We start from the raw sequence: 25,507 nt of genomic DNA, 5'->3' as shown, positions 1-25,507 counted from the left end.
CAAGTTGATGAAAATATTTTATGAATCGTTGTAAATGTGTAAATAAGAAAAAAATAATATCACTTGGAACATAAGTATATAACAAGCCATAACGATTTAATAATGATAAAACGTTTGCAAGCGTTTACCTGGGGAGTAATTTGGAGAAGAGAAAAATGCCGAAAGACGCTATTTTGGTTTAATATATAATTTCTGTAAACTAGCAGTACATTGTCCGTCCGAAATTGTCTGTAAACGCTAGTCTCATGACTGACGCACTTGAGTAAATGGTAACTTTTTGTTAGTCATCGCACTGTTGTTTTGATTCGTATCATTATTGTTTAAATACTTTTTCCGCGTCTGTGAGTTCCATATCACATAATTCTCCCAACATCAGTCATAAACAGTACGTAATGACGAAAAAGTAAACATGTGATAAATGTGTCAGTCCCTTGTTCGTCAATTTTTTTGCACAGAAATTAGAGAAAGTTGGAAAAAAGTATTTGTCGCTAGTAGTCATGCCGAGTGTGGACATACACAAAGTGGCAAAATGTGGAGCACCCAGAATGATAGGGGAGGAAACGAAATGAAACTTCACGGGTTGAGAGATTGTGTGATGTTATTTCGGTGATTACACAATAGAGTCAAACTTGCAAAGAAACCGGCACTCTGGGCCTACTTACCTGTGTGACGTATACCCCCCTGGCCTGGACACATTCACTGGTTGCTTTGGGAAAGTTGTCATAAAGTTTTTCTATTCTCTCCGGAGATGAGCTGGCCCATAACAGGCGAAACTTGTCCGTGATATCCTCGATAGTGGAACTGCGAGAGAGTTGACCTCTGAGCTGGTCCCACACAAGCTCTATCGAGGACATATCTGCGGATCTTGCTGACCAAGGAAGTACATTATGATCAGCCAGTTCACAGAGTTACATGACACTAGGCGACTAGCACTGTCTTGTTGAAGAATGGCAGCACGATACTCTCGGATGAGATTTCCTCGATAAAACACACAAATAGAAAGCTGTAAACTCAACTAAACGCTCAGGGGTTTCAACTATGAACAATTTACAGAATGAGATTTTCACTATGCAGCGGAGTGTGCGCTGTTATGAAACTTTCCTGGTAGATTGCAATTGTATGGCACACTGAGACTCGAATTCGGGACCTTTGCCTTTCACGGGCAAGTGCTCTACCACCTGAGCTACTCAAGCACGACTCACGCTCCGTCCTCACAGCTTTACTTCCGCCAGTACCTCGTCTCCTACCTTCCAGATGATTGAGCACTTGCGCGCGAACGGCAAAGGTCCGTAGTTCGAGTCTCGGTCCGGCACACAGTTTTAATCTGCCAGGAAAGTTTCATGAACAATTTAAGTTGAAACCATCACGTAGATACTGTTGCGAGGAAAGGAAACCAAAGATTGCGATTTATTGGCAGAACACGTAGAAAATGTAACAGGTTTAGTAATGAAACTGCTTACACTATGACGGCCGGAGTGGCCGAGCGGTTCTAGGCGCAACAGTCTGGAACCGCGCAACCTCTACGGTCGTGGTTTGAATCCTGCCTCGTGCATGGATGTGTGTGATGTCCTTAGGTTAGTTAGGTTAAAGTAGTTCTAAGTTCTAGGGGACTAATGACCTCAGATGTTAAGTCCCATAGTGCTCAGAGCCATTTTTTTGCTTACACTATGCTTTTCCGCCCTGTTCTGGAGCATCGCTGTGCGTTGTGGAATCCGCATCAGAGAGGATTAAAGGAGGACTTCGAAAAAGTTCAAGGAAGGGCAGTTCGTTTTGTATTATCGCGAAATAGGGGAGAGAGTGCCACGGATACGATACACGAATTGGGGGTACTCTCTGTGCGTTGTGGAATCCGCATCACAGAGGATTAACGGAGGACTTCGAAAAAGTTCAAGGAAGGGCAGTTCGTTTCGTATTATCGCGAAATAGGGGAGAGAGTGCCACGGATATGATACACGAATTGGGGGTGCTACTCACTTAAAGAAAGGCGTTTCTCCCTGTGACATGAGCTTCTCGTGAAATTTCAGTCACCAGCTTTCTCCTCAGAGCGTGAAAATATTTTGCTGGCGCCTACCTACAGAGGGAGAAATGATCGTCATGATAAAATAACAGAAATCAGATCTCGCACGGAAATATCTAAATGTTTGTTTGCAGCACACGCTGTTCGAAAATGTAGATGAAAGCTGTTTCGATGAATCCTCTACCACGCACTTAACTGTCAATTGCCTAGTAATCAGGAAGCTGTAGATGTAAATGTAGATGTTGATAACACGGGAGGAGACAAGATGTCCGTAACGTTCTGTTGTTCCGTCACAATTTCCTCAACCATTACTAGTAATGGCCTCGAATGATACCCAGTGGCTCCCAACACCATGACACTAAGAGTAACATCAGTGCACTTTTCGAAAATACTGGGACCTCTCCCCAGGTCAACGCCATGCTCGCCGACGATGGTTGTCGTGGGTGCTCCAAAACAGCGATTCATCGGTGAACACAATGCGACACCATTCATCGGTAGTGCCTGCCTCTTAGTTGGTTGGTTGGTTGGTTGGTTTATGGGGATTGAAGGGACCAGGCTACAAAGGCCATCGGTGCCTTGTTCCACGACGATAAAAACCTACAAGGAATTAAAAAAAAAAAAAAACAAGTAACGGAGATGACAACGGACTGCACAGAACCACGGCACCAATTCAAACGCAGCCGTTTGTATTGTGGTGTTAAAGGCTGTCTACGCAAAGCAGTATTTCTCTAGTCCAGTCGTTGCTAGCCTACAACGAATGGTGTGGCGAGACATACAATGTTGCACGGAGTCTATTACTTGTTCTTGGACAGTAGGCGCAAGTGCGAAGCGATTCCGATGTGCTTGGTACCCCTTTTAAACGGTATCAGGTCTGCTAACGTTGTCTCACACGAGTACGCGGCATCCCCGTGTGCTCCCAGTGTTCTCCCTTCTGACGCTGATCACGTCCCGTATACAAGAAGGTTTTTTCCACCGTGTACAGACTCTACGGTCTGATCGATGAGAGAATACGGAACAAAAAGACTAATGAACTTCTGTTCGGAAATGCATCGTTTTCATAATGGACACATTTATTTAATCATACATTGTTACAGAGACTGCGGTCTAATACGTGCTGCACTATGCAACTACAGTTACAGTACGTGTCGACAATGGTTTCCATGTGCCTCAACAGTTTCGTGTACGCGTCGTAGCATGTTCTGTCGCAAACGTTCACATCGGTCAGGTTCCATCCGAATACTGCCAAAGGCAGCATGGGTACGCTGCTCCAGTGTCTCCACATCTGGAATGGGCTCTGCGTACACGATACTTTTTAGACGGGCCTCATAACCAGAAATCGCAATTGTTGAGATACGGTGAACGAGCAGGCTATGCAACTGGGGCCCCTCGTCCGATCCACCGAGCAGGGAAGACACGACTGAGATGCCTCCGGACGTTAACGGCGAAGTGGGCTGGAGCACCATCACGTAGCAGCAACATAACCCTTTGAATCATCAAAGGCACTTCTTTCAGCAAGGGAGCCAAAATCACTCGAAAGAAACGCCGGTAGTTCCGGCCTGTTGAGCGACGTGGAAGGAAGACTGCTCCCAAAACACGGTCGCCAATCATCACGGCTCACACATTCCAGTTGTACCAATGCTGACGACTGGCTGTCACCATATCATGGAGGTTACGCATACTATCCCACAGATAACTTTTATTAAAGTTGAAGATACCACTCCGTGAAAAGGGGGCCTCATCTGTGAACAGGATGCAGGACACAATTCCCGGAATCGTGGTTGCCTGGTGAAGAAACCAGTGACAAAACTGCTCCCGATTTGGAAAGTCTGTCGCTGGTAAGCTCTGCACACGCGGTAAGTGATAAATGTAGTAACAATTGTCGTGTAGAATGTTCCACACGGTCGTCTGGTTTACCCTGTACTGGCGGACCAACTGCCTGGTACTGGTACGGCGGTCGTCTTCCATAGTCTTAATCACATTTTCCTCCAAGTCTGGTGCCGGAATGTTTCGGGTACGTCCTTCATGATTTCCTGCGTCCTGAAACGACCCTGTATCAATCAAACGGAGAAACACTGTTGCAAACAGTGAATGCTGTGGTTGTTATCGGTGGGTATAGGTCTCCTGATACAACCTCTGTGCTGTTGCCATTTCCCTTACCGTAAGTAAACACCATGCCAGCGAGCTCTCGATTCGAATACAGATCACATCCACGAGGCGGTTAGTCAGCAAGAGAAGTGAATCGGACCAACATTATCAATTATTACGGCAGGAGAGGGCGTTCGGGCATGGCGCATGAGGAGCAGTACCAGTCTCTACGAGGAAACTGTGGCTGCATGACACATTAGACCGCAGTCTCTGTAACAAAGTATAATTGAATAAATGGTCTCTAACATGGAAATCATACATTTCCGGACAGAATTTCATTAGACCATTTTTGTTTCGTATCCACTCATGGATCAATCCTAGAGTTTGTTCACGGTGGAAAAAAGAAATCACCCAGTATACACTATCAGGCCTGGCAGCAAACGAAACCCGCACTCTGTCAGATAACTGCAACTATTATCATATACGTACCCGTCGATGTGTGTCGCCTACGCCGTTAAATTGACATCCGACCATTTCTTCTGGGTGTTTCACTTTTTTATCAGGCAGAATATTTAGAGACGAAAGATGCAAACTATACGTAATTTATGATGATTAGATTAAACTCATTTTTATGCCGTTTATTTACAATATTTTATAACAAGGCTCAGAAGATATGTTCGTTTCTATCGACGTATCTATGTTGAAATGCTGTAGTTAGAATGGTAAAAATTGTAATTAACTTTAAATGCGTTAATTATTCGATTGAAAATCGTGTATTTGCTGTTTAATGAAGGAAATTTCTATGAAATTTGTTAAAATATTTCATTTAAAATTCCGCATAAATTGTAAGTAAAAGGGTCTACCATGGCGATAAACGTAGTCAAAATAATTCTTTTCTAGATACAAGTTCGCAACTTTCTAAACATGCTTGAAATTTCTTGTTCAAATACAAAATCACTTTCTTTCTTGTAAAAGGAACAGTTTGTGAAATCCATAGCTAAGAAGATATAGTCTTAGATCAGTGTACACATATCGTTGCGTGACATAACATATTGAGGTGCCAGCTATTGTAGAACTGACTTGTTCTATGACATTAAGTTTATAGGGAATGATGTAGTTCGTTACTCGGCGCAATTTCTCAATAATGAAAATGGATCAAATATAGAGGGTGTAACTATCGGTATATTTTACAAAAATTACAACTTAGTAAGATCAGTATTTGAACCAACATAAACACGTCCATAAGAATAGGAAACACTATAAGATTCGATGTCCACCACAACATTTACAAAAGTCAAGATAATTAACATTTTATATGGAATTCATGTTGTTTATCGTTTTGATACCCAACACTTTGAAATATTGTATAATGTTCAGTAGACTGCTTACGAAATCAAGCAAGTTGGTAAGTTGTATTGTGTGAGCCAGGGTGTCTTAATTTGAAGAGAAAACCCAAGAGGTGGGACATTACAGCAGGAAGGAGACACAGTCACAGAATAATACAGTCATACAAAGCCAAACGTCACAGACTACTCGTGTGGCGCTGGTTATGCGTTAGTGGCTGTTTGACAGCTGGCGGTAGCCTACTTTCCACTTACCGGGATAGGGTGCTGAGCAAATGTGCTTCCACGTACGACGCGGCGGTCGTACATGATGTTGGCGTACGGAGGGCCGGCATCTTGCCTGTAACAAAGATGAATTTCTATCTGTTTGAGAATAGAAACGTTTAATCTCCTTCGCCACAAACAAAAGAGTCACACGTAATTGCTTCGCCACACTGTAATAGAGCTCTCAGGAATCGACAGATTGTCTTGCACTAAATACAAACTGATGTTGTACTGGGAAAAACTGGACAAAACTGGAAGACGAGAATCTGTAAATAGATAAACTCAGTTTTAATGAAGCATTACAAATATGACGCACTTGCGTACCATGTTTTAAACACAAGCCTCACAATAACTGGCATAGCGGAGTGTTTTACTATCTTTCGGACTGGAATCAGATATCAAATTCGACCTTACTATACTAATTAGAAATATATCGAAGGAAAGAAGGAAAACAATTTTTAAAAATAGCGATAAAATGCTAAAGGAATAAGCAGATTTTCACAGCCGCAAATATTTCAGTGGTTTCTTCAACATGAATGAACCATGCACGCAGAGTTCCAACAGCCAGTTTTTCTCTAGATTCGGGAAATACATAATTTCTACATGATTCATCGTTGTTGCTGTTGTGGTCTTCAGTCCTGAGACTGGTTTGATGCAGCTCCCCATGCTTCTCCATCCTGTGTAAGCTTCTTCATCTCCCAGTACCTACTGCAACCTACATCCTTCTGAATCTGCTTAGTGTATTCATCTCTTGGTCTCCCTCTACGATTTTTACCCATTACGCTGCCCTCCAATACTAAATTGGTGATCCCTTGATGCATCAGAACATGTCCTACCAACCGATCCCTTCTTCTAGTCACGTTGTGCCACAAACTTCTCTTCTCCCCAATCCTATTCAATACCTCCTCATTAGTTACGTGATCTACCCATCTAATCTTCAGCATTCTTCTGTAGCACCACATTTCGAAAGCTTCTATTCTCTTCTTGTCTAAACTATTTATCGCCCATGTTTCACTTCCATACATGGCTACACCCCACACAAATACTTTCAGAAACGACTTCCTGACACTTAAATCTAGATGTTAACAAATTTCTCTTCTCCAGAAACGCTTTCCCTGCCGTTGCCAGTCTACATTTTATATCCTCTCTACTTCTACCATCATCAGTTATTTTTCTCCCCAAATAGCAAAACTCCTTTACTACTTTAAGTGTCTCATTTCCTAATCTAATTCCCTCAGCATCACCCGACTTAATTCGATTACATTCCATTATTCTCGTTTTGCTTTTGTTGATGTTCATCTTATATCCTCCTTTGAAGACACTGTCCATTCCGTTCAGTTGCTCTTCCAACCCCTTTGCTGCCTCTGACAGAATTACAATGTCATCAGCGAACCTCAAAGTTTTAATTAGTTCTCCATGGATTTTAATACCTACTCGAATTTTTCTGTTGTTTCCTTCACTCCTTGCTCAATATACAGATTGAATAACATCGGGGAGAGGCTACAACCCTGTCACACTCCATTCCCAACCACTGCTTCAATTTCATGCCCCTCAACTCTCATAACTGCCATTTGGTTTCTATACAAATTGTTAATAGCCTTTCGCTCACTGTATTTTTATCCCTGCCACCTTCAGAAATTGAAAGAGAGTATTCCAGTCAAAATTGTCAAAAGCTTTCTCTAAGCCTACAAATGCTAGAAACGTAGGTTTGCCTTTCCTTAATCTAGCTTCTAAGATAAGTCGTAGGGTCAGCATTGCCTCCAAACTGATCTTTCCCTAGGTCGGCTTCTACCAGTTTTTCCATTCGTCTGTAAAGAATTCGCGTTAGTACTTTGCAGGCGTGACTTATTAAACTGACAGTTCGGCAATTTTCACACCTGTCAACAACTGATTTTTTTGGGATTGGAATTATTATATTCTTCTTGAAGTCTAAGGGTATTTCGCCTGTCTCATACATCTTGCTCACCAGATGGTAGCGTTTTGCCACGACTGACTCTCCAAAGGCCGTCAGTAGTTCAAATGGAATGTTGTCTACTCTCGGGGCTATGTTTCGACTCAGGTCTTTCGGTGCTCTGTCAAACTCTTCACACAGTATCATATCGCCCATTTCATCTTCATCTACATCCTCTTCCATTTCCATAATATTGTCCTCAAGTACATCGCCCTTGTATAGACCCTCTATATACTCCTTCCACTTTTCTGCTTTCCCTTCTTTGCTTAGAACTGGGTTTCCATCTGAGCTCTTAATATTTATACAAGTGGTTCTCTTTTCTCCAAAGGTCTCTTTAATTTTCTTGTAGGAAGTATCTATCTTACCCCTAGTGAGATAATCCTCTACATCCTTACATTTATCCTCTAGCCATCCCTGCTTAGCTATTTTCTACTTCCTGTCGATCTCATTTTTGAGACGTTTGTATTCCTTTTTGCCTGCTTCATTCACTGCATTTTTATATTTTCTCCTTTCATCAATTAAATTCAATATTTCTTCTGTTACCCAAGGATTTCTACTAGCCCTCGTCTTTTTACCTACTTGATCCTCTGCTGCCTTCACTACTTCATCCCTCAAAGCTACCCGTTCTTCTTCCACTGTATTTCTTTCCCCCAATCCTTCCATTTGTTCCCTTACGCTCTCCCTGAAACTCTGTACAACCTCTGGCTTAGTCAGTTTATCCAGGTCCCATCTTCTTAAACTCCCACCTTTTTGCGGTTTCTTCAGTTTTAATCTACATTTCATAACCAATAGATTGTGGTCAGAGTCCACATCTGCCCTGGAAATGTCTTACAATTGAAAACCTGGTTCCTAAATCTCTGTCATGATTCGTCGTAAGACCGCAAATAAAATACCGTATACTGCGTGTTATCTAAGCTAAGTATTTAATGTGGACGTTTTTCTTTCCTGTTTTCAAATTTTGTTTTATTGTGATTGCAGTTTCGCGTATTACTACATGACTAATGTTCGGGCAGAATTCTCAAGTGCAGATAACCACACAGTCATAAATACAGCAGCTACCCCAAACATCAAACAAGTACGATCGGCGTTCGAGCTAAAGAGTAAACAAATGAATACAATATTCGAAAACACAGTGACATATTTTCTCAGTCTATTATGTGCAGGGTGTCAGGTGCATTTTCTCTGTTAATTCGGTAGATATTTTCAGTTCAGTTTTTGCAATGTATAGCTGGACTTAGCCCTAACAAATATTTCTAATTACGGTTTTCACGCGACGGCTGTAGTCGACAGAAATCGGAGTTTCCTTGCCGCTACAAACAAAATGACTTTTCAAGTGGAATTTTACGTTCCCATTCGATAGAACGGTCCCAAATTAGTTTAGTGCGATATTCCTTTTATCGACATATAGTAACAGGAACAGTAAAACAAAGAATAATTAGAAACTCCCACCGACATGCAGCAGCGCTTGCTTAGCAGCTCCTTCAGAAGCGGTTATTTCTCGTGTTTTAATATACCTGTTAACAGATATGGATAAAACGAATATCCCGCTCGTCTGATTTGGTACGGCACTAACGAATGGATACGTAAAATTCCGCTTTTAAAAACAATTTTGTTTGCAAACGGCAAAGAAGTCGACGTTTTCCGTTGACACCTGACGTCGCAAAAAACAAGAGTTAAGTAGCATTTGTTTGGGCTGAGGTTAGCTACACCTCGCAAAAACGGAAACGCAAATGTCTGCCGAAGCATCAGAGAAAATACGCCTGACGACTATTAAGGAAAGAAACGGGGTATTTATTAATTGTTTAATATCACAAATTTTTGCGCAATCAGCCGTTTGAAATCTTTTCACACCTTTTTTGAACGAAAACGAAAGGAGGAGCGAAGAGTGGACAGTAGGGTTTAACGTAAATTAGACGGAATACAAGCCCTAGTTAAAGAAATAGTGGAACGTGAGTTGGGTATGACATTTTCAAAGGAACAGTAATGGCATTCTCCGTAAATGATTTAGGGCAACAACTAAGAACCCAAGAGCAAGGTAGTATCTGATCCTTCGGAAAGCGATAACAGTGTCTCATTGCTTCGCTATCAGTGCTAGTGTGTCTGGACGAAATATGTGTTTATCTTTCGGCGAGCGATATCGTTCGTAACATTAGATTCGTTTAGTTTGCCTGTACTAGGTCCCACAGACTCCATAATTCTTTCAAAAGGATTCACACATTTCTATTTCATCTTAACAGCTATCGTCTTGTTCATGCTAGGCTGTTACCTCGTCACGAGTAGTTTGGTCTTGTGGCCATTTAAATTGATATTTACCAAACATCCACCGTAAACATACACTGAGGAGCCAAAACATTTCGACTACCTGCTTAACAAAGGGTGAGTCGAACGTTGGAACGTAATACATTAATAATGCTGCGTGGTATGCATTCGACAAGTTCTTGGTAGGTTTCTGGAGGTATGCTGTACCACAAGTCTACTCACAGGTCATGCAATTCCCGTAAATAACGGGCCCGTGGTACATGAGCGTGGCGCTGTCCTCGATAATGACCAAGAGGTGTCCCATCGGGTTCAGATTAGGCGAATTTGGTGGCCAGTATGTCAACATCAACTCACTATCATGATCCTCAAACCACTCTTGTACGTTTCTTCCACGGACAGCTATCCCGATGAAAGACGACATCGCATCATATCAGCTTAAAGGAATGCAGGTGTTCTTTAACATTGCTCACGTAGCTCACAGATGCCTTGGTGCCTTCGACTACTACCACAAGCACCATTAAAGTCCAGATCAATGTTCGCCATAGTGCGAGGAGCGTTCAGTAAGTAATGCAACACATCTATTTTCTGAAAGCAGGTTTGCTTCACTCAGAGTTCCAGCACACCATGTTACTTCCCAATGTTTTGGCTACGAAACCCTATTTTTCAACGTAATATCTGTCCAATACGACGGTATTATGCCACTTACTGGGAGGGCTCGTACAGTCGCAGGGTACCAGCCTTCTGATCGATGTAGGAGCAAACGTCTTGTTGCATCAATCACCTCCGCATCACCACGTATTGCTTCCAGCTGACTGCATCCTCCATTCGGACAAACAGATGGAAATCCGAAGACGCGAAACCCGGGCTGTAGGCTGGATGAGAATGAACAGTCTACTGAAGATTCGTGACCTCACCCGAGTGTTCAGACTTGTGTGAGATCTTGCATTGTCATGGAAAGGAAGAAGTTCGTTTGCGTCTTTATGGCGACGAACACGCTGAAGTCCAACTCTGCAGAAGTCACGGCTGTGTATGGACGCCGGAACACGGGGGAAAGGACAGGTTGAGCGACTTTGTTAGGATGATGACAGACGCCTCGCCCAACGACTAATCGTGCTTTTGTCCACTGCCAGGTCTCCGTAGACATTCTGCAAGCACCTATGACTATCTGCGTACGTATAGCGCTGCCACCTATCGGAACTTTATCAAACTTGTAGAAGCTGTAGCGGACATATTCCATCATGTTCAACAAAAAATTCCGATTTTCTTTCGGTCTAAATTGACCTAGAAAAAATGTGTTGCATTACTTATTAAACGCCCCTCGACTAATACTTCCCTTCTACCTGCACCCGTGGTGTGATGTGTTTTCCGAGACTCCGCTCGCCTGGATGACGGCGTATCTGGACCCGACCACGTGAAATGTTTTCCTTACCCAAGTAAATCTTGATTATCCTATCATCAGCGCAAACGCAACTGACCGTCTCATTGTGTGAACATGGGAAAACTTAGGCTCACTACGGTGGACCGCCACGTTCAACAACGTGCGCTGGAAGGTGTGCTCTGAAAGCACGTGTGCCTGTATCTACACCGTGCACTGTCGTCACATCCGCCAGTGATCGCCGACTAGCCTACCTTACACAGCAGGCAATCATTCGACCTCTACGTGTTGTGACGAGAGTTAAAGAAACTTTGTCGCCTACGCGTGGCTTTACATATTTCAACCGCTTTCCACAAATGCTCACGATAGTAACACAGCAGCAGCCGACTAGTTTCGCTGTTTCCCACATGCACTTTCTAAGGAGCCGGGCAGTAACAAGCTGCCCTTTGTCAAACTCGCTCATATTGGCTGATTTTGTCGCTAGAATGACTACTCTTTCGCCTCCGTCCCGCTTTTATAGCTTCCTTATCGTGTTACGCGCCCTCGACGCCACCAGGCAGCCTTCATTCTGGCAGTGTTTAGCAGTCATAATATTCAGCCACACCAGAGTAAAATAAAATTTGTGATCATAGTTCTGCCATGATCATGTAATCGTGAGTGGTGTCGACAGGGAATTTCGAGTTTATTCCATATTTCTCGATTTTGCAGAAGGCTTTTGAGACCGTTCCTCACTAGCGGCTTCTAATGAAACTGCATCCCCATGGAGCATCGTCTCAGTTCTGCAAATCGATCAGTGATTTCCTGTCATGAAGGAGACAGTTCGCAGTACCTAAGTGGAAGTCATCTAGTGAAGCAGAAGTGGTATCTGGCGATCGCGAAGCGACTGTTATAGGCCAGGCATGAGCAGTCTTTGGTTACTCGCGGGTCTTATTCAAATAATTAAGCTTGCGGGCCGCCTCGTCATAAAACGCGACAATAGCGCTCCCGGCACATAAAGATCAAACTATAGTGACCGTGACGATATTGTTTACTGCGTAAAGCACCGACGTGAATGGCACCCCTTTCCTGACACGCTACGCCAATGATTTACGCCCACCAAAAAAAAAAAAAAAAAAAAAAAAAAAAAAAAAAAAAAAAAAAAAAAAAAAACCTTTTACTGAGTATATTCATTCTATGTTGACCCATCTGCACATATTTACAGCTATTTATGCGTCGTGAACATTGTTTCTTGACTTACGAAGTTTTATAACAGCTGCCTAAAAACTTCCCTTACAAAGTTCTGAAATGCCGTTAGTAAGGAAATAATGTTTGTGACATGCAAATAAATACAAACATCTGAGGATGGGATCTAAGGAATTTTGAAATGCCATAAAGGAAAAATAAATGCTTTCAACAGCAACTGGTTGCAGCTAATTCAGTGTAAATTAACTTCAGTTACAACAGGCGCAGTCTTGTAATAAGTCTACAATGGACAAAAATTATTTACTAAGATTAATACAAGAACAAAAAACAAAATAGGGCAATGAGGTAGGTGGTCCCAATGGACAAGCAGCTGGAAGTAATTTTTGGCCACAAGCAGAAGATTAGAGTGTTCGAAATTAAATGCTTTAATGTGCACAAATACTATTAGCAAACATTTTTAAAATATTTGTCCAAATATACTTAGATTGATGACGTAAGAGAGGATTGTTTATATACATATATCAGATGCACACCTAGTCCGAGCTGTTGTGGGAATCCGAATTGGCGAGTGAGGGGTTCATGAGTAGGTTGCAATAGGCTGGTTATTGGTATCGGATAAGAATCGAAGAAAACACCGCACTCCTTTTTCAAGTTGGCAGGTTTTGCTCGAGGGAAACCCTAACAGATGAAGAAGGGAATGTGGTACCTCCTATGGAGCAAGCAGATCACTTAGGAAAGCATTTCAGAAAATTGATAGAGGTAGAAACTCCAGAAGTAAGTATACAACGTGAATGCGAGTTAAATACAGAGGAAAAGGAAGTACCTGAACCTTCAATGGAAAAAATAAGAACAACTGTAGAGTCACTTAAAAACAATAAAGCGCCAGGTGGTAGTGGCATTAGTGCAGAACTGGTTAGAAACGGAAGGAAAGTTTTATTGGGTACGTTAAGACAGCTTATTGTCATAATCTGGTCATCACAGGAGATCCCGGTTGAATGGAAGAGAGCAGTTGTATGCCCAATTTTTTAAAAAAAGGAGATGCCACAGAAGTAGACACGTTTCGAGGAATCTCGCTACTTGAGATAGGTTATGAAGTCTTAACCTTCCTGCTACTTAGTCGCCTGAAACGTGCTCTACAAGAGACCATAGGACCATATCAATGTGGATTTATGGCAGGGGGTTCAACCATAGATCACATCTTTACGCTACGACAGCTAATGGAAAAGTGCTATGAATTTGATAGATAATTACACCTCGTATTTATAAATTTCAGATAGGCCTATGACAGCATTAATCAGACGGTATTATGGAGGATAATGCAGGAGTTCGGCATCACAAGAAAATACATCAAAGTGATTGAAGCATGTTATACAGATACAAACTGCCAAGTATGGTTTGGAAACAAAATGTCAGCCTTTCACTGTTAAACACGGTTTGAGACAAGGAGATCCTTTGTCCCCAGTGCTATTCAACATTGCAATTGGAAAAGGTACGACGTGAAAATGGTAATGACATGGAGATGGACATGATTGGAACTGACACAATCTTGGCCTTTGCCTGTGATGTGGTGATAATGGGAGACTCACTTAATCAGGTAGTGTCTGATACCACTAGGTTCATGAAAGAGGCAAGCACAGTGGGATTAGTTGTCAACGACGAGAAAACCAAATATATGATCATCTCACGCCGACAGGATTTCCCTACCGCTGTCAATATAGATGGACACAATTTTGAACGAGTAGAGAAATGTATGTACCTGGTATAGATTCTATCTAATAAAAGCGAGGTTGAGAAAGAGATTCAACAGAGAATAATAAATGCTAATCGTTCCTTCTTAAGTGGTGTTTAACGTCCTGTCGACAACGAGGTCATTAGAGACGGAGCGCAAGCTCGGGGTAGGGAAGGATTGGGAAGGCAATCTGCCGTGCCCTTTCAAAGGAACCATCCCGGCATTTGCCTGAAACGATTTAGGGAAATCACGGAAAACCTAAATCAGGATGGCCGGAGACGGGATTGAACCGTCGTCCTCCCGAATGCGAGTCCAGTGTGCTAACCACCGCGCCACCTCGCTCGGTCCCTTCTTAAGTCTCAATAACTTATTCAAGTCACGCTTGGTCTCACAGAACAGCAATATCAAACTTTAAATGGTACATAGGCGACTTCACAACCATATGAAGATCGCATGAGGGGTAAAAATAATCCATTAAAATTCGGTTACACGAAAAATTATACAAATTAAAAGATGTCTATTCAAGTAAATGCCTAGGTATTATAATTACGAACAATTTAAACTGGACCCATCTCGTAGAAAATCTTGTGGGGAAGGTGAACTAAAGACTGCACAACATGTAGAAGATGCATTAAATCTAGTCAAGAGACCGCTTACACTACGCTTGCCAGTTCTCTGCTAACGCTGCGTGAATCTTTGCCAAATACGATGGACGGAGGACATCGAAACAATTCAAGGCGCATTTCGTTTTGTATTATCACAAAATAAGGGAAAGACGATCGAGGATATTATCGCGGATATGATACGTGAGCTCGTGTGGCAATCACTAAAGCAAAGACGTTTTTCGTTTCGGGGAGATCTTTTCACGAAAATCAGCAGCTTTTTCCTCAGAGTGTAAAAACATTTTGTTGGCGCCCACCTACACAGGGAGAAACCACCATCGTATAAAGTAACAGAAATCAGAGTTCGCATCAAAAAATTTGTGTGTTCGTTTACACCACGTACTGTTTTGGTGTTGACAGATGTTAAAATTACCGAACTATGAGTTTAATAAGTCACGGCTGCAAAATACTAACGCGAATTCCTTACAGACGAATGGAAAAACTGATACAAGCCGACCTCGGGGAAGATCAGTTTGGATTCCGTAGAAATGTTGGAACACGTGAGGCAGTACTGACCTTACCACTTATCTTAGAAGAAAGATTAAGAAAAGGCAAACCTACGTTTCTAGCATTTGTAGACTTGGAGAAATCTTTTGACAATGTTGACTGGAATACTCTCTTTCAAATTCTGAAGGTGGCAGGGGTAAAATAAAGCGAGCGAAAGGCTATTCACAATTTGTGCACAAACAAGATGGCAGTTATAAGAGTCGACGGACATGAAAGGGAAGCAGTGGTTGGGAAAGAAGTGAGACAAGGTTGTAGCCTCTCCCCGATGTTATTCAATCTGTATATTGAGCAAGCAGTGAAGGAAACAAAAGAAAAGTTCGGAGAAGGTATTAAAATCCATGGAGAAGAAATAAAAATTTTGAGATTCGCCGATGACATTGTAATTCTGTCAGAGACAGCAAAGGAATTGGAAGAGCAGTTGAACGGAATGGATAATGTCTTGAAAGGAGGATATAAGATGAACATCAACAAAAGCAAAACGAGGATAATGGAATGTAATCGAATTAAGTCGGGTGATGCTTAGGGAATTAGATTAGGAAATGAGACACTTAAAGTAGTAAAGGAATTTTGCTATTTGGGGAGAAAAATAACTGATCATGGTAGAAGTAGAGAGGATATAAAATGTAGACTGGCAACGGCAGGGAAAGCGTTTCTGAAGAAGAGAAATTTGTTAACATCGAGTATAGATTTAAGTGTCAGGAAGTCGTTTCTTAAAGTATTTGTATGGGGTGTAGCCATGTGTGGAAGTGAAACATGGGCGATAAATAGTTTAGACAAGAAGAGAATAGAAGCTTTCGAAATGTGGTGCTACAGAAGAATGATGAAGATTAGATGGCTAGATCACATAACTAATGAGGAGGTGTTGAATAGGATTGGGGAGAAGAGAAGTTTGTGGCACAACGTGACTAGAAGAAGGGATCGGTTGGTAGGACATGTTCTGAGGCATCAACGGATCACCAATTTAGTATTGGAGGGCAGCGTAAAGGGTAAAAATCGTAGAGGGAGACCAAGAGATGACTACACTAAGCAGATTCAGAAGGATGTTAGGCTGCAGTAGGTACTGGGCGATGAAGAAACTTGCAGAGGATAGAGTAGCATGGAGAGCTGCATCAAACCAGTCTCAGGACTGATAGTTGTGCATAGGAATATGGACCAGGCAGTAAATAGTGGTGTCGAAAGTGAAACTACCAGTGAACAGAGAAATATTGTCGATCGTTCGGTCGGTAACTGTTCGCCCCAGGCAAGCGAAATAACAGAACCAAATCTTGCAAATACCATAGATTCAGGTTTTGCGTCATTGCACTTCTCTCAATTAAGTCAAGATACACTCTCTGCTTTTCAAAATACGAATTTTGCCGGTGCAAACGCACTGCCGAACAACACTAAGGAATATGTTTCAGTCACTAATGTATTTTTATTGCAATTACTTCAAAATAAGAAATGAACATAGCAAAAGCTTCAAAAGTTAGACATATTGCAACAAAATCTTCAAACGTTAGACAGAACGGAACAAAATCATAAACAAACACAGCAACAAAAGGAATGGACACAGCAACAGCTTCAAAAGTAAGACGCAAGACGAAATTTAGAAAAACAGTCGAACAAAAACCTGAAGATTTAACCGCTGTGTTACCAAAAATTGAGTCAAATTATCAAAAAACACAGATTTGTGAGCATTTTCAGCCTATATTTTCATGACATGAAATGCATTACAGAATCATGAAGCAGCCATGAAACAACTGCCGATCGTTGTTCACGAAAATCACGACACTTTGCATGCCAAAACTGATTCAGTTGCATCTACTGATACGGTCTTGCAACTTGTAACAGATCAGGAAAACTTAAAGGACACTGTAGATTCTCTAGAACTTGGTTCAGAAGAACACAGGGAAGAAATCAGCACATTAGAGGCAAAAGTAGCCGAATTTTCGGGTCAGTTAACGAATTTATCTACAAACGTAGAGGATGTGTTGAATTATACAATACGAGAAGCCTTTACTGACACTGAGGAGTACGAGAAAATTAGGAAATTTAAACAAAGTCAGAAATAAATTAATATGCAACGCAAAATAGAAATGCAGGAAGTACAAGATGATTTGGCACACACGATACAAGAGGATGATGGCGTTCCGAGGCGAGACGAGGGATTTAGAACTACAGAAAAATTATAAGGTAATAACACCGGGTATTTCGGAGATTTTGAAAGTAATTGGCAAGGTGCTGTGATCCTTGAGAGGGAACCGCTGAGACGATGTAAGAACGACCGATTTGCGACTTGCCGACATGATAACTCTGACTATAAGCGCAAATTTAAAGCATTCAAGAATTCCAATGATGACATACATTCACAAGCTTGGTTTCATCAGTTTTCTCATTGTTTTCCTCTTAATTGGTCATTACAGTATAGATTATAATTCATGTTTTAGAGAATGAACCAGCTGTAAGAATGCGATCGGTTATTCGTGACTGTTGCAGTGAAGGAGATTTTTACCATGCCTTCCTTTTTGCATATTGGTCTCAGATCGAATAAAACACAGTATCAAAATGATGAAACATTTCGAACAGTCTGAATTTTCCAGCTCGTTACAATATTTTGAAGATATGTTGTACAAAAATCAATTTTGTCAAATCTGTGCAGCCCCTCTGAACTTAATTAAGTTGCCTGAACATTTAAGACATATTATTTTGGCAGGGCATTGTAAAGATGATATCGAAGCTTATTAAGGACTGTTGCAAGAACTGCAACTTGACACACACAATCACGTAATGTGAAACAGGAAAACAACAATTACATGTCACATCCTGAAATAATAAGTGGACATGACAAGACTATTGTTATAAAGCAAATCGTGACCAAGAGAGACGTCACCTGAATCATAAGCATTGGCAGACTAACAAGAGTCACAGTGAAAGATCACATTTCCGTGGTAATGAACATGACAGAGATAAACGTAGAAATAGACAATATGGGAACCAAACTAATTATTATCAAGGGAGTCAAATGACTTCAGACTCAACGGTCCACCTCGTAATTACGATTCCGGGAGGTATTCTCCACCACGTGACCGACAAGAAAGAAATTACAGAAATTGCTGACATGACAACAGACGCTATAGTCATGAAAACAGACTTGAATTGAATCAGAACTGGCGTGATTCAAATAGGGCAGGGCACTCTCGTCAAGCTGATTTTGTTGAAGTTAGATCTCCGAATCGCAGTATCGACTCACAACAACAAAGCAATAATAGACAATGACTCGCACCACAGGCAGCCACAAAACGTACCTATGAAGCTGACGACGTACCTGCCGTGACTTTCAATTACGTGAAAATGGAAGGCTTTAGGGACATCTTACTCCAGGAACATGACGTGAAACAGAACGACATTGTATATCCTGTAATTGACATAACAGAAAATGACGTAAAATTTACGGCAGTACTTAACTCTGGCAGTCCTATTTCAATAAATGTAACAAATTGAACGATTGCTCCACACGTCCTCCACGCAAGATTAAATTACAAGGTGCAATTTTTGGAAAAAAGTGTAGAAGTACACTAACAAACTATCTTAGAATTCTTTTGTCAAAGCCACAGATTTACTATGATATTCCTTACTGTTCCATTATTGTCGACAGAGATTATATTGGGTGTAGACTTTTTGAATGAGTATAAGGTAATTTTAAACGTTCACGACGCTGAAATAAGTTTAAAGAATGAAGGTAAGTCAATAATTTTAAAACCATTTCAAACCATGACGAGGAAACCAATCGGCTTTACCTTTAGTTTTGTTACATCACTGTTTGGAACTTTCGACGGAATTTGAAATGACTTAGCAAGTACTGACAGGGATGATATTGATGACGTATTAGATACTAATGTTTTAATTCAGAAAAAATCAAACAATTGAGAACTGTAATGACACTGATATGCAGGACCTGTTTCACATTTTACAGGCACATTACACAGTTTTTACTCCCAAATAAGGAATAATTAAATGACGTCAATGCCAATTTCGTGTTCGTGAGCGTAATAAATTTTGAGTCAGGCGATATGTAATTCCGGCACATCGTAGAGCCCGTGTTAGAACGGAAATACAAACTATGCTTGACTAGGGCATTATTGAACCAGCGGTCAGCTCATACAATTACTCATTACATGTTGGTGAGACGAAAAACGGATCGATTAGCCTTGTCTTAGATTCGAGACAAATCAATGCCATGATCATTCCTGAAACAGACAGGCCGCAAGCATTGGAAGAACTACTTTAAAATTTCCATGGCGTAAAAATGTTGTCTTCTATTGATCTCAGATCCAGCTATTATCAAACTAAACTTCATTCAGAATGTAGAAAATATACAGCTTATCTTTGTTTCGGCGTTTGTTATCAATTTCGGAAACTTCCTTTTGGTTTGAACATTTCTTCGGCAGCATTCATTCGTGGGCTAAATTCCATATTACCAGAGTTCTTAAAACGACACATCACCTCATACATGGACTATACTTCAATAGCAGAAAGCCTCCTGGGAACAATATAATCGTATCCTCAACGGTGTGTTTCGTATTTTTGCAGAATCTGGAATTACAGTTAACTTGGAAATATCTGAATTCGGTAGGACGAAGGTGAAGTTTAGGGTCACATTATTTCTTCTGGGGGCATTCCTGTTCCATCCACTAAAAGAAAAGTTCGTAGTTTTCTAGGTCTCGTGAATTTTTACTGTCGTTTCCTGAACATGCAAATTCTAGTAACACTAAAACTTTGTTTCTCTAATCGGCAAAAACGCGATTTGGAACTGGGACGAACAGGCACACTTGAAATTTGATTATTTGAAAGAAGCGCTACTTAACACGACACTCTTAGCACACCCAGAACTGTCACAAGACTTCTGCCTTAGCACAGATTCTTCTAAAGTTGGTCTTGGTGTCCAATTATCTCAAGAAATCATAGAAAATGACATTACTGTTCAGAAAACCATCGCTTTTGCTAGCTGCGTGCTAACAAAATATGATAAAAATTATTCCTTCCCTGAATTGGAAGCTTTAGTTATCGTTTGGGCATTCGACAAATTTCGTTTCTTTCTGGAAAACAGGTAAAAGTTTATAGTGATCATCGAGCACTACAATTTCTTGTGTCATCAAAATTAAATCATGACAGGCTGAAAGGTTGGGCATTGTTTCTGCAAGAATTCCGCTTCACAATGGTCTACTTTCCTGGCACGGAAAACAGTGTTGCGGCCACACTGTCACGTCCACAGGCTGGCCTTGAGAAAAGCAACACAGAAGCTAACTTTGAGAAAAACTTCAGTATTCTTTACATTCAAAAAGTAGCCTTTGAAAACTTCGTCACTGCACCTTTAAAAGACATTGCTCATGAACAAGACAAAGATCCGATTTGTAATGATATCAAAAGTAAATGGCATGAAAAGACACACACGCAGATTCGTCATTATTATCTGGTTAGAAACAACATACTCTTCAAACGTTGCACTGTTGATGACAAGCTTGTCCACCTCCGTAGCGTAGCGGTAACGTCACCGCCTACCACGCAGGGCGGCCGGGTTCGTCTCACGGCAGGGGACTGTGTGTTGTCTGTCCTGCATAATCATTTTCATCATCGTCATTGACTCGCAAGTGGCGTCAACTAAAAAGGTCTTGCAATACGGCGGCCGAACTCCCCCGAATATGGCCTCCCAGCCAACAATGCCATACGCTTATTTCATATGGATACTTCGTATTCCCGACGATTTTGTTAATAAGCTCATCTGGTACATTCACTTTAGTTACGCAAATTTTGGTCTGCGAAAATGTTATTCTTCGGACGACTAGTTATGTTAACAATATGGAAAATAGAATTAGGAGAGCCTTGTCTATTTGTTAACTTAGTCAAAAAGCTAAACCATCTACTATTTCGCATCGTGCTTCATTATTTCCTATTATTCCCACTAGATTAAAAGAATTTGCTGCTGTTGATCTTCTGAAAGCCGTGGTCAAAACATTGAATGGATTTTCATACGTTCTAGTTGCAGTTGAACTCACTTTAAAATTTGTTTCTTTCACCCGTTACGCAAAGCCACTGGAAAGTCTGTATCCAAAGCCTTTGTTAAAAATTTCTTACGTGAAGTTGGAAACATCGCCAAAGTCATTTCAGATAACGGACAATAATTCAGATCTGCTGTTTGGTCACACATACTTCGGAATCATAAAATCAATCTTGTTTTTATTTCATTGCACTCTCTACATTGCATCCCGACTGAACGGATTAAGGAAGAAATTAATAAGCTTTGCAGACTTGATTGGCACAGGAAGCATCAGTGTTGGGACAGATATTTACACCTATTTCAAAACGTACTGAACGATATGCCTCATGCTTCAACTACTTTACCACCTATTCTTGTACTGGAGAATGAGGAACCACCGAACAGAATCAGGGCTTGTACCTTTTCCAAATCCACGTAAACTTCGACATAAAGACATAACTGTTTGGCTATTGAAAATATAAATTCCGCTGCAAACAAAAGGAGAAAACTTCATGATAAGACAAATGCAAAAAACTACATATTGGTCAAAAAGTTCTCATTAAAGTCCATTCATTGTCACGTAAGAAGAAACATTTGAGTCGCAAATTCTTTCTAATTTACAATGGACCTTACAGGATCCGACGTATACTGCATGATAATTTCGTTGAAGTTGAAACTCTGGGTACTAAGAAAAGTATATGGTTACATCACATTTTTCATATAAAACCGTTTACTGAGAAATAATTTGCTTTCTGACTTAGTCGTTGCAATAAAATTTTCACTTCACTTTACAATTACGCTTTGTCACAATTAGAAACTGTTAACATGCAGCGATGTTTTTTAAGTCAACTATGTAATCAAGGACCTACGGAACTTATTGAGACAGTAATTTGACGAGTTCACTTTTATAGGGAACAGACAACACAGTCTTATTGTGTGTACATTTTTGCTTGTTAGTTGCACGATTATGTAACGACTGTAAGGTTTGCTTTCTTGGACCATATGCTGCCAATGAGGTTTTACTGCAACATTTTGGTTTACTCGAAAAGACATTTTTTATTTAAAGTACTTTCTGAGAGGTAACAGAAGACAGAGAATTTGGTTTCTTAAACAGCTATACGATTATACTATGACACTACTTATGACTGACACAATTTTGATTATTACATTTATGCTGAATCTTTTTTATGTCTGCACAGTTTTTCTGTGTTCTTCTGAAAAGAAAAACATGTTTTGGGGCTGAATTTCGTGGCATAGCTACCATGAGACAGGTATTTTTAGTAATACAACAATATGTTACAGTATAGTACTTTCAAGGTCATGGCAATGAACGTAATAAATACGACATCTAAACGCACATCACTTTACTTGTGTATATGACAAGGTAAGTACATCCATTTTTGGAGAACTTGGCTTATGGACGACGATAACTACGACACTTCGTATATTTTTACTGTTAAACAATGACAGAAATTATCTTACACCAAAAAGCATAGTTTAGCGCTACATGACACGCATTTGAGTGATTACCTTTTGTACTTGGAACATTCTTAGAAATATTTAGAAATTTTTTTAAATTACAGTGACACAAAGAAGGTTTTCGGCAACACTTTTCATTCTGCAGTTTTAATCTGTAACATCTGAGCTATAATTAATTATAGCTCACGAGGGTATGCCTACCTTGTGTACCATGTGTGTGGCAAGTTCAAGGAGCCCTAGCTAATATGGTATTTGCTTATACAATTTTATACATAGGTACCATATTTTTCCAACACAGAATTACACATCTCATTTAACTGAGAGGAATAAACTTTTTTACTATATCTCTGACACATATTTACATAATTACACAGGTTGATTACTTTGCACTTATGGAATTGTACTTTGTCTGAATTCCATGAACTGTTCACATATATTTTCGGAACCACTGCGAAACTGAGAGACCTTTGAGAGATATATTTTTTATGGGATCATGATTTTCGAAGTACGTTTGAGGTAGATGACACTACTGAAAAGAGCAGAGAGCATTTTTTAAGGTTTTTTTTAGATTATGGGAGGAAGCTAGGACAATTTTGAGATTTGATTGATGTGTTATGATGATATATTTACTATGACGATGTGTATTATGACATCGAGATATGGTAATGATCATTATGAAAAGCGAGTATATATGTGAATGTGAATACCACAAAGCCGACAAAAATTTTTGGACACTTATTTATGAGATTTCGTTTCTACACACTTCTCTTCTAATTTTTCAAACTGTGAAATGTTTTATTTGTATCAAACTGTCATTGTAGTGGAAACTGTTGTCGTAAATATTTTGGTAAAGAGTGTAGGTGACCTAGACATAATGCTCTGCTGTGCCCAGCTGCACGCTATCTGCCTGGAAAAACGCATTGTTGTGTTGCCTTCCAACTTTAAATCGTGACGTTTAAGCCACTGTGAAGCACACTGCACTCCCACAAGTGCTCGCACATCTATAGAGAGTAGAGGCCGTTCACCTCGCTATTGATATTTCTTTGCAGGGCGCTCCAAAAACACGAACACACTATTACTTGGAAATATGTTGTTAGACTTTAGAGCTCATACTTTGTGCTACTTACTGAAATGCTTATGAAGTGATGAGAAATATTCTTACGTCTACACATCTTATTATGACAAGTGTCTTTTTGCTGACTTATAAAATGCCATATGGCTGGTGAATGATTTTTTCATGCTTTGCTTAGTACATATTTCCTTATTTTATTTGATATCTAGCTTCTAGCTGCCCTGCAGTATTGGTTTTATAAAATAAAATTCAATACATATGCAAATGTAAACACTTTCTCTCAGCAGACCCACTAAATAATAATGTTGTAATCCATTCTCTTAAAAAAAGAGCAATTGGAAAGGAACAATAAGAAGGAGAAGGGAATAGTAACAGGAACTGCATACATATTTTTCTTTTCATGGACTTAGTAATTAATTTGTTAGAATAAGTTGTTGTGGTGCACCACTTTGGTGTTAATATGTGACATAGACAAAAGATTTGAACAGACATTTCCCTTACCTACATTGCTGTCTTTAGTGCAATATTTTTTCTGCACGTGCTGTATTGTGGTGAGGTGTAAGTTATTGTTACTGCTGGTATTTGTCAGGCGAATTCCTACTGAATTTTACCTTTCATTACTGTGCTAAGCCAGTTTTACCACTGATTTACTTTCCTTTTATGCTGCATTTTGCATTATAATAATTGTAATGTTGGATTTTCTTTGCTAATTTAGATATGCTGCTGCTTGCTTTGCCAATGTGCATTTTTGTCATTGTCGTTTGTGTTAATTGTTTTGTGCTGCTTCATTTCCTCGTTCTCTAGTATATGTTTCTGAGCTCAGTATATTTAAGTTAGTTTAAGAGATGATATGCTGTATAAGAAAATGAGTTATGATGAGTTGAGAAGAAATGCATTGAGAAGCTATAAGAAAAAGGTTTGGCAAAGAATATTGTATAATGAGGAACAATTATTTTGAAAGAGGTGTGGCATTGCGACAACAGGGCTAGGTAGGATTTTCCTGGAAAAGAATGATGAGGTAAAAGATATGTGAAAGTATAAATACAGAAAACATGCTTAGATAGGACTTTTTCTGTGGGTAAAAATGTTGAAATAAGAAGAAAAATCTGTGGGAATTAAATGAAGTTTTGGATGGACATGAAGTACCACAAGTACTGCAGTGCTAAGTGTTACACTCAAAACAGACCTTATCTTTCCTTTTTTGTTATTCCGCTATGTTAATGTGTATCCTTGTGTGTTTATGTTATTCCTGTCTATGTACGTTTACCTAATAAGATCAATTTGGTAGAATATTTTCCTTGTTATACTAAGTGCATTCACTGTAATTACTAATACTCTCATCCACAAATCTAATCTGTTTTCGTAGCATATTATTTACTTAGGGAAGATGTTTAGCCATTATTTATTCTGTTATATTTTCTTTTAATGTTCATGTGCCAAGCTAATGTTCCTAAAGATATTCTCATTTTTCATTTATTTACTTATGTATGATTCCTGTAATACTCATGTATATGCTTGCTTATTTCTACTCTTTTGTAAGGCCTGCATTACTACAAATGTTATCAGTAT

General features: G+C 40.1%; 1 protein-coding gene across 1 annotated transcript in view; it reads right to left on the bottom strand.

The window, feature by feature from the left end:
• The window catches only part of LOC126284445 (radial spoke head protein 3 homolog), a 333,014-nt gene that overhangs the window by 215,527 nt on the left and 91,980 nt on the right, over window positions 1-25,507 (bottom strand). The window contains exon 2 of the mRNA XM_049983367.1: window positions 5,701-5,785. Within this exon, the coding sequence (XP_049839324.1) occupies window positions 5,701-5,785 (85 nt within the window). The remainder of the gene's footprint in view (window positions 1-5,700; window positions 5,786-25,507) is intronic.

The sequence above is a fragment of the Schistocerca gregaria genome, chromosome 8 (genome assembly GCF_023897955.1).
Source record: "Schistocerca gregaria isolate iqSchGreg1 chromosome 8, iqSchGreg1.2, whole genome shotgun sequence".
Lineage (NCBI taxonomy): Eukaryota > Metazoa > Arthropoda > Insecta > Orthoptera > Acrididae > Schistocerca > Schistocerca gregaria.
The sequence above is the reverse complement of the archived record's forward strand: the minus strand, read 5'-3'. Positions and strand labels throughout refer to the sequence as shown.